The sequence below is a fragment of the Sus scrofa genome, chromosome 1, assembly GCF_054392235.1.
Source record: "Sus scrofa isolate SSC_HxYL_T2T_F1_AM1 chromosome 1, Sscrofa_HxYL_maternal_Yorkshire_Landrace_v2.0, whole genome shotgun sequence".
Lineage (NCBI taxonomy): Eukaryota > Metazoa > Chordata > Mammalia > Artiodactyla > Suidae > Sus > Sus scrofa.
The window spans coordinates 276,855,053-276,866,263 of NC_139383.1; the positions used below are offsets into that span (position 1 = coordinate 276,855,053).

The 11,211-nt window shown below is 38.4% G+C and overlaps 1 protein-coding gene and 2 pseudogenes across 1 annotated transcript; all 3 read right to left on the bottom strand.

Annotated features, from left to right (window-relative positions):
• Window positions 1-1,652: 1,652 nt before the first annotated feature.
• LOC110259701 (olfactory receptor 1J4-like) lies at window positions 1,653-3,803 on the bottom strand (annotated as a pseudogene).
• Window positions 3,528-7,135, bottom strand: LOC110257114 (olfactory receptor 1J4-like). Its single transcript, XM_085012845.1, has one exon. It carries the CDS (start codon window positions 7,096-7,098, stop codon window positions 6,157-6,159), a length of 942 nt encoding a protein of 313 aa, XP_084868971.1. The 5' UTR covers window positions 7,099-7,135; the 3' UTR covers window positions 3,528-6,156.
• LOC110257113 (COP9 signalosome complex subunit 4 pseudogene) lies at window positions 3,981-5,167 on the bottom strand (annotated as a pseudogene).
• Window positions 7,136-11,211: the final 4,076 nt, after the last annotated feature.

Genomic DNA, 11,211 nt, shown 5'->3' on the forward strand with positions numbered 1-11,211 from the left:
AAGTCAATCTCTACATAAAGCACAGAAAGAATAATTAAACAATAATAATTTATGATTAATAAGGTAATGGTAGGGATATGGAACAATGAAATATGTATTTAAATCAAAACTGATAAAAGAAGTGAGAATAAATATGAAATCAGATGTATCAACTAGAAAACATATAGAAACATGGAAAACATAAACACAAATATATTTTTATTGCCTTAGATGATGATGAACTAAATGCCATCTAATTGTATACTTCAAAGGGCTTAAATGGTAAATTTCATGTTGGGCAGCACATTATACCACAATAAAATTTTTAAGAAAAAGCAAGTCATAATCTCTTCATAAAGCACAGAAAAGAATAATAAAAAATAATAATGTATGATTATTAGGTTAATGGAGGGGATATGGAGTAACAAAATATATATTTTATTGATCCAAAGGGATAAAGGGAAGTGAGAATATATATGAAATCACATGTCACAAGTATAAAACATATAGAAACATGGAAAACAGAAATTCAAATACATTCTGATTATATTCGATGTTAATAGATCAAATTATCCAGAAATACAATGATGGTCAACCTACATAAAAAGAGAAAAAACACAACTTTACACTGCTAAGCACTAACACTTTCCATATATAAGGACATTAGAAGGTTTAAAGTGTTGGGAAATGAATACATGTACACTCACTAAAAGAAAGCTGGGATACTAAACTAATACCAGAGGAAGTAAATGAGAGGTGAGGGAAGGAGCCATGGCTAAAGAGAAATCTCCCTTCAACTATAAATGCACTGTTGTTCTGTTCAATGAATAAGAAAAGGCTCCCTATCATAGGAGAGCATTACTTTGTAGCATTAGCCAATTTCCACAGTGTAATTATGGTCATCATGGCTGATTTTAATCCACAAGCATGATGTCACTGACTGTGGAGTTGAAGGGATGTTCACAATCAGCTTGAAGCCAATGCAAGTCAATTTCAGCACAACTTACAGAGAAGAATCAGTCCACAAGGAGCAGAACATGATGCTAAATTGGTGTGTTCTCAATAACATAGTATAAAAAATATATAAGCAAAAACTGACATATCTAAAAGGAGAAAAAGACAAAACTACAATCATAATTATGGCATATTTTTATGTGTTTTTGACATATTTTATGAGAGATGATAAAGAAGCAGAAAAAATTAAAGATAAGGAATATTAACAATGCAAATAACAAACTGGACCTTATTGACATGTTAACACAATATATGATATTTTAATGCATATTCATTTGACATTACAGAGTTGCCAACAATACAATAAATTTAGGAAATAATATCACTGTGATCATGACTCCAATAAGAGGGTTTAGGGATTATCACTTCAAGAAGTTAGTCCTAGGAATTCCTGTCTTGGTTCAGTAATTAATGAATCTGACTAGGAATCATGAGGTTGTGGGTTTGATCCATGGCCTTGCTCAGTTGGCTAAGGATCTGTCATTGCCATGAGCTGCGGTGTAAGTCACAGACTTGGCTCTGATCCCACATTGCTGTTGCTGTGGCATATGCCAGCAACTACAGCTCCGATTAGACCCCTAGCATGGGAGCCTGCATATGCTGTGGGTGTGGCCCTAGAAAAGACAAAAAAAAATAGTTAGCCCTATTGACAAATATCTCTAAGCCTCTTTTATGACTCTGTTCCTGAGGGTATATATGAAGGGGTTCAACATGGGGGTAACTACTGCATACGTGATGGAAGCAATTATGCCTTTGTCATTGGAGTCCCATGATGAGGAGAAAAAGTAAACACTAGCAAGTGTCCCATAGTATAAAGACACCACAAAGAGATGGGAGCCACAGGTGAAAGAGTCTCTTGGTGGGAAAGACACTCAGAATTGCGGTCCCTATATGAATACATGAGTCCAAGATTCTATACAAATGCAGGATGAAAAGTTCCTCCCACAGTAAAAATGACCAGCTCATTGAGGGAAATGTCTGTGCAGCTCAACTTCAGGAGGGCAGTGAGGTCACAGAAGAAGTAGGGGATGGTACTGCCCATACAGAAGAGCAGTTAGACCAAGAGGAGAGTGTGCAACAGGGTGTGGATGTAACAGAGAAACCAGGACCCAGCTTCTAAGGAGACACATATTTCCTGCCTCATGACAGTACTGTAGTGGACAGGCTGACAAATGGCCACATACCTGTCAAAATCCATCATTGTGAGAAGGAAATTGTCAAGATATCCAAAAAGTATGAAAAAAATACATCTGGGAAATGCACCCTGCATAGGGGATGGATTGTTGCTGAGTCTGCATCTTCATCCGCATCTTTGGAACCATGATAGATGAAAGGGAGACATCTGTGAGGGCCAAGTGATGAGGAAGGAGTACATGGGTGTATGAAGATGAGGGTCCAGCCTTATGAGCAGGATGAGGAGCAGGTTCCCCAGCACCGTGGTCAGGTACATGCCCAGGAACAGGGCAAAGAACATTCCCTGCTGCTCTAGCCAGATGGGGAGACCCAGGAGGATGAACTTAGACACACTGCTCTGTTTCTCCCTCCTCTTGCTGTCCTTCCCTCAGCTGGGAATTGGGTAAAATAGGAAATGTTGATGAACATGCCATAAGATTATAGTCATGTCCTCTGTCTTTTGAAAGTCTTTATTTTGGCTACCTTTCCCTTTATTTCCCTTAATTCTTGGTGAATGAATCAGTGTTTCCAATTCTGGCTCCAATAATACATCAAACACTCACAGTAACCAAGTCTTTTCCCAAAGAAACCAACAGAACTTTACCCTTCATTCAATAAATAGTTATTAAACAACTGCTTTGTCCCACATTGAGTACATAGGAGTCAACAAGGACTGAGAATTCTCTGTGCTCAAGGCTGCCACTTTATATCAAACCAGGTTGAAACCTCTGTAATTTACTAAGATGAAAGTGTGAAAAGGGCACCAAGTAACAGTTATCAGTCATTCCTTTCCTCATAAAAATCATATGAAGCTCCTTACATGAAGAGTTATTGAAGCTATGTCATGGGCTTTTGGTGTAGTTTGCTGCACCCTACCTGTTTTCAGAGTCACTTAAACTCTCCTGTTATCAAAAATGTCTGATCCAGACTTTCAAGCCATGTCAATAGTTCCAAATATTTTAAATGCATTTTCAAATTAAATCTTCCCAGTGACTCAAATAAATATTCTTTTTTTATCTTTTTTTCTTCTTAGGGCTTCACCCATGGCATATGGAGGTCCCCAGGCTAGGGGTTGAATAGGAGATGTATCTGTGGGATATGAGCTCTGTCTGCAATGCACACCACAGCTCATGGCAATTCCTGATCCTTGACCCATTGAGCGAGGCCAGGGATTGAACCCACATTGTCATGGACACTAGACAGATTGATTCACCACTGAGCCATGACAGGAACTCCTTAAACACCTAGCCATGACAAGAACTACACAAACAAATATTCTTTCACATATTTTAACCCTTAGAAAACAAAATTATACATTATTTAAATGTGCAAAGATACAAACAAGTGCAACAGAGGAATCACAATATAGCAAACCATCAAAAGTACTTTATTAACTAGAGACTGCATTGCAAAGATAAGCATTTAGGACTTTACTAAAAGTACACATTAGAAATTTTTGTCTCACTTCTCTATTTATTAGAATAACCACATTTGGAGAGGCACGAAGCACTTAAGTTTTACATGACTACAGAATTATCAAAAATCCCAAACATTTTAGCCACAGATATATCACTTACTCCATTTAAAGAAAAATGCTCTCAAAATATCTAAGTTACCTCCACAGACACTGAATACATGGGAATTATATCTTTTTAAATGCTTGTACTTCCTGCTCTAATATGACTTCTTTAAATAGAATCCAGCATGGAGGGGATTGAAATATGTAAGGTCATGATGCAAATGCTTTGGAGAGATAACAAAATCATTTTCTGCAACATGGAAACAGGTATTTTGTGCAGAAGTTCTGCAGGGATTCACTGAGCCATTTGGGACTCCATGGCTTGTGCTGTCCATTCTGGTGCTATCTAATTTTCTGCAAAAGGTTATTTACTTGGAAACAAAGTGACTGGATCTGTTTGTTCCACTTTGGCAGGGCTTCTCATGTTTCCATCAATCTGATCAATAAATTCATTCATACATTTTTCTGTTATCATTTGTGATGCTATTTTTTCTACCTTCACTCCAAGAATCTCTAAAAGGGTTACAAGTTCATCAAAAGTAATATTATTATATAATTTGCTTGCAGACACAAATTTTGCTCCATGACAGCTCTGTCCAAGAAGCTGGAACCATCCGCTGTAGTTGCTTTCTGGTGAGGCATCATCATGGCAGCAAATTCTTGAAGGTGATTTCCTCTAATGATCCTATCTAGGTACATTTTCTCTAAGATCCCATAAGCAGCAGGTTGCTGGCACCTTTCATCCTTAAAAAGAGTAGCTAGCATCCAAGAACACTGCTGTCCTGCTCATGCCAGGGTGGTACATTGTAGAGCATGTTTTAAGGGCTCTAGTCTTTCATGTTTGTGAACCATTGTCTTGTAAGAGAGCTCATTGTGCCTCATGCAGCTTCAATTGATTTTCTTCTATAATCAAGAACATGTGCATAGCATAAATTATAATGTGTCTGTAACTGCTCACTGGTTGATTCATTCCAAAGAAATTATGTCCAATTTATGTAAGCCACTGCTTGTATTGGATCATCATCCTCCAGATATAGCCTAGCAATCTTCAGGTAAGGCTTCAGTTTATAACCTACATTATACTGTTTTTGTCCTGTTTCCAAAAGAATTCCCACCAACACTTGGGCTGCATTTCTCCAATTTTTTCCTATATGGATGCAAGATGTTGTCTTGTGGAAGCAACCTGCTCCTCAAATGAAATGACTCTAGGCTGGATCTTTTCTAAGGTGAAATGATAGATTTCTTTGGCTGTGCTATTAGGTATGTTAGGGAAATGCATGCAGAAATCAGTCAGCAACTGGCAAGAGATCACAAGGCTAACATTCTCATTTACCCTTGCTTCCACAAAAGCTTTCAAAGTGTCTAGTTGTTCTTTCTAAGATAGCTGAATGGCTTTTCTAGGATCTGATACTGGCCCACCAGATTTTTATGAGAGCCACTCAAATTCAGGAGCTGGGCCAAATCCTGTGGCACAGCTGCCATCGTCTTCCTCCCAGATCAGTGAAGGCTGGGGGGCCCACATTAGAATCTTAAGGAATGTTTGTAGCTTTGGAAGGCAAGAAGCCAAGACATGGAAACAATCAAAACGTCCATCAGCAGATGAAAGATAAAGAAGATGTGGTACATATATTTAATAGAACAGAACTCAGCCTTATAAAGAATGAAATATGCTATGTGTAACAACATGGATGGAGCTAGCCATGATCATACTAAATGAATTAAACCAGACAGATAGAGAAAAACATATATCATAAGATATTACTTATATGTGGTAACTAAAAAGAATGATACAAATGAAATTATACACAGAACAGAAATAGATCCACAGATATAGAAAATGAACCAAATGGGGGAAGGGGGGAGGAACAAATTAGAGGCTTAGGGTTAAAATATACACACTGCTAAAAATAAAATAGATAACTAACATGTACCAATTGTATAGAAATGGAGATATACTCAATATTTTGTAATAATATATAAGGGAAAACACTTAAAATATACATATATACTATATAATATATTAAAACTGAATCACTTTGCTCTACACCTGAAACTATAACAATATTGTAAGTCAACTATACTTCAAATTAATAATTAAATTAAAAATTGAAAAACCAATGCCAATAGATGACCATAATAATGAATATATATATATACTTTAAAAAGTATAAAAAGCCAAATGTAATAATAACATAACACATAAAAAAGAAAAAGTGAAACACTTCTATATAAGACAATGACTTTGATGGTTTGAAGAGCACAGTTGAATGTTTATTGAGGGTAACGTCATATTTAGGGTTATAGAGGAATAAATGGATAAGAGACGTGACTAAAGGGAAAGAGATGGATCCAATAACAATCATTTAAAGGACAGCTGGGAAAGTGCTAGAGGCATGGGCGACCAACACACAACTTTTGAATGCTTTTCTAGCAAGGTCAGTGAGTAACATAAGAACAAGCTTATGTGATTCTCACTTGGCAAAAAGGTTATTGTTTCTGAAAAGACTCCCCAGAGCCAATGTCATGTCTCTGTTTCTCAGGCTGTAGATGAAAGGGTTCAGCATGGGGGTGACCACTGTGTACATCACAGAAGCAATGATGTCTTTGTCCTGGGACTGGCCTGATGAGGAGGAAAGGTACAGGGCCATAATTGTCCCATAGAACAGAGACACCACAGAGAGGTGGGAGCCACAGGTTGACAAGGCTTTGCAGATCCCTTTAGTAGAGGGGACCCTCAGGATGGAGACACCAATGAGGCCATAAGAGACCAGGATGCCACTCAATGGAAAAATGAGAATCATAGCCCCAGCAGTGAATGTGACCATCTCATTGAGAGTGGTATCTGAGCAGGCCACCTTAAGCAGGATAGCAAGGTCACAGAAGAAGTGGGGGATGATGTTATCAGCACAGAAGGACAGTTGAGCAAGGAGGAGGGTGTGGGTCAGGGCATAGGCACAGGAGAGGAGCCAGGATACAGCCAACAGACATATGCACAGCTCATCCTTCATGATAATGGCATAGTGTAGAGGGTGACAAATTGCCACATACCTGTCATAGGCCATCACTGCAAGGAGAAGGTTATCAATGCAAGCAAAAAATATGAAAAAATATATCTGTGTTATACACTCTGCATAGGGAATAGATTGATCTTGAGTCTGCATGATCATCAGCATCTTAGGGACAGTGACTGATGAAAAGGAGACATCCGTGAGGGCCAGGTGGCTGAGGAAGAAGTACATGGGGGTGTGGAGGCGAGGGTCCAGCCTGATGAGCAGGATGATGAGCAGGTTCCCCAGCACTGTGGTCAGGTACATGCCCAGGAACAGAGCAAAAAACACACCCTGCTGCTCTGGCCAGATGGGGAGCCCCAGGAGGAGGAACTCGGACACGTGGCTCTGGTTCTCCCTCCTCATGCTGCTTTTCTCTATTCTGGCAATGAAGAGAAATTGGAAATTCCTGGAATTTAGAAGTAATGAGCAGAGCAGTTACTACATGGTCACATGCTTTTTCAGAGTGACTGTGTTAGTGTACAGACAGATCTCACTGCACTGTACTCACACACTGATGCCTCATCTAGTCTGGTGAGAGCAAAAAAACATGATTTGTCTGAACACTGACACAGTCATGTGGAGAAAGTATATCACTTCAATCAAACCCTTCGGTGGAAATAAAGAACAGGTCATTCTCTTTATTACAGAGTGGACACACCATGATAGATATTAGGGAGAGCGTAATAAACAAGACACTGTTCCTTCCATGGCTCTACTGTCAGAATGTTTATGTGCTTGTGTCTCTCTTACACACACACACACACACACACCACCAAAAGAAATATTTTCAAGACTAATGTACCATGTACAAAATAAAGTGCACAACACATAAACTTATGTTTTATTATTAGAATGACTACAAGAAATACAAAAGAAAGAAAAAAGAAGGAAGGAATAAAAAAAGACAGAGGAAGAAGAAATAAAGGAAGGAAGGAAGGTAGGAAGGAAGGATTGGAGGAAAGAAGGAAAGGAAAGAGGGAGGAAGGAAAAGACAAACATTATGAAAGTTGCTCAAAAACATAAATAGAATTTCCATATGATCAAGGAAATTTACTTCTGGTTTTATACCCATAATAATTGAAAGCAGGGACCTAAGAGGTACTTTTATACCCATATTTAAAATAACAGTATTCACAGTAGCCAAAAGATGGAAGCAATCCATGTCCTTTAGCAAAGGATAAATCATATCTGGTCTATATATACAGTGGAATATGATTCAGCCTTAAAAAGGACAGAAATTTTGATACAGCCATAACATGAATGAACCCAGAAGACATTATCCTAAGAAAAATCATGCAGTCACAAAAGTGTAAATACTGTAATATTCCATTCATATGAGACTCATGGAAGTATAATTAATAAAGACAAAATCAGAATGGTGACTTTCAGGGGCTTGTATGGGGAGGAAAATGAGGAGTTATTGTTCAGTGGTCATAGGGTTTCCATTTGGGCAGGTGGATGGTGGTGATGGTTGTATAAGATATAAATTACATACTGCCACAGAAATGTTTGCAAAAATTATTGAAATGTTAAATTTTGTTACATATTTTAGCACAATAAAAATTTTAATTTAAAAAATATATCACAAGAGTCAATGAATATTGACAAAAATAGCAATCAAAAGGAGAGTGACACAAAAAAGTAAATTAAATTAATCAGCTCATTATTTGGGTAGGATGGGTAAGCAGACGTGAGGAACTAAAGATGACAAAGATACAGGAGGCCACTAAGCAAGATCAAATAACTTTCTGAAAATGTGTGTTTAACTCTGAAGTCTCACTCACACATCCAGGAAACAACATAGGCTCAGACCACAGCCCTCAAAGATTAGTAGGTCCCCAGAACTTCACTCTTTATCTTTGTTAAAATTTTTCCAATAAATAGCTTTCTTCACATCTGCCATTGCCTTTCTCTCCCCTTCCATACCACAGCTTTAAAAGGCATAGTACTAAGCATACAGGAAAAATGAGTGATGTGAGAATTTGTCTGATGATGTGACCAGAGAGCCGAGATACTACAGATGCTGTAGGGCCATGGACCTATCAGAATTCACAGTCATCTGATTAACTAGAAAAGGTTGAAAAAATGAAACCACCTTCTTCCCCAGAGTGAAAATGTGGAAATTGACAAACATAGTGAGAAATTCAGTAGCCTTCAAACCATCTGGACAAAGTGCCACCAACTTAGCATGAAGAGGAATTTGTTTGCTGCCTGTTTGTATCTAGAGCTGAGACAAAAGAAGATTCAGGCTGTGAGTCTATCTGACCAGGTCAAATGCATACACATATTTCAGAGGCCCTCACATGGCCCTCTCTGCCCTAAAGCCATCCAAGGAGAAGAAAAGTAGATTGTGAGTATACTATATACACAAACAGACACAAATATGACACAGAGTGACACAAAAACAAAACCCCAGGGGCTACTATTTTTCCCTCTCCAAGCTATACTCATCCTAGTTGGAAGTGAGGTTTGTACAGATTCATACCAACTTACTTACATTATGATGAAATATTTTGTCACTGACAACTTTAAAAACACGCAAATGAGAATACTTCCACGCTGTTTGAGGGATGTAAAATGGGGCTGTCAATATGGGAAATTTTTTTGAGCTTTCCCAAGACATTCAAAATAGAACTACCTCATGATCCAGCAATCCCACTTCTGGGTGTAGACCAGAAAGGATTGGAATAGGGATCTCAGAGATGGATCTACTCTCCCTTGTGCATTGCAGCTCTGTGCACAAAAGATAAGCTATGGAAACAAGCTGAATGTCCATCAACAGATAAATGTATAAATGTGGCATGTGCATACAATGCAATATAATATTGCCTTATAAAAGGTAATTCTGTCATTGATAATGAAATGTATGACCTAGGAGGACATTATGCTAAATGAAAGAAGCCAGCCCTAAAAAGACAAATACTGCATAATTTCACTTGGAGAAACTCATAGAAGCACAGAATAAATGGCAATCTCCAAGGGCCAGGGGGAAGGGGAATTGTAGTGTTGATATTTAAATGGAAAAAATTGTCAGTTATGCAAGATGAATTCGTTCTAGAGACCTGCTTTATAACATAATGCCTAGAGTCAAAAACACTATACTGTGCACCTAAAAATTATTTAAAAGAGTATATATCATGGTAATATTTCTTACCACATAAAAGGACACAAGGATATTGTGAGAGGAGACATAAGCTGATGACCTTGATTGTGGTGGTAGCTTCACAAGTGTGTGCACATGTCCAAATTCCTCAAATTATATACATTAAATATGTGCAGTTTTTTGTATATCAATTTCACCTCACAAGCTGTTTCAAAAAAATGCAGAGACCACATCCAGTCAACCACACATCTCACAAACCATAGACATTCACACACACAGAAACTCCACTACACACACTGAGAATCACGTGTGGTCAAACCCGACACACAAATAACATAAAAAGAAGAAACTTACATACAACAACCCAAGAACATACATGTGTATTGCAGATTTTCAGCCTCCATGGTCTATTATTAGCACTGAAAAATGGGACTTTCCACAAAGTGGAAATACTCTATCACTGTGTTGTCCAATACAGTAGCACCAGTCTCCTCTGGCCATTAGAGACTTGAAATATAGCTAGTGCAACTGTGGTATCCAAATTTTAATTTTAGGTCTTTTTAATTAGTTCTAATGTTATAGCCACATGAGGCTGGTGGCATCATGTAAGTCAGTGTGTGACTCAGTCATTAAAAACACATGGTTATACGATCAACGTAAACACATTTTCTCTATCTCTTCTTTCTTGTCCTCACATCAACACACTCATCTCGGCCAAGTGATGGTTCCCCACATTACTCCACTCTCTGCTGGTCCAGGCTACTACCTGAGGACTCACCTCTTATGCATCCATAGCCTAAGAATATTTAGCATATCCAAGCCTGTTTACAAAAAGGAGAACAATGAGCAGGATCCAAATTTACTAACAGGACTGAGACCCCAGGGAACACACCCCCAAGCTTCTGGTTAGAGAAGAAGACAACTGAGTTAATTGCCCAATTTCTCACATTCCTCTGGAGATGGATCCAGTGCAGGGACCAAAGGGACTGAACTACAGGAGTCCCAGAAGATGTCTCTAGTGTCAGTGACACATTGGTCTTCCCACTGCCTGCTCATGTGAAGAAGTAGAGACCATGAATACCCTTGAACTTTGAAGAACCTACGATGGAATCTCCCACTCCATCCACTGCAGAAAGAAATAAAGAGAGTAGGACCAGCCCTTGAGAGCCCACACCACTGTCCCTGAAGTTTGTTGGAGCTCACATCCCATCACCATCATTTATTCCATCCACATGAAACCACAAAAGACCTACAAACCCAAAGCCATCTTGAGAAAAATGGGCAATACTTTAGGCATATACTTCCTGATTTCGAACCAAATTCAAAACTTTAGAAATCAACACAGTATATTACTGACATTAAAATACACATAT

Coding starts and splice junctions, on each gene's coding strand:
- LOC110257114 (XM_085012845.1), bottom strand. CDS start 7,098: ATGAGGAGGGAGAACCAGAGCCACGTGTCCGAGTTCCTCCTCCTGGGG.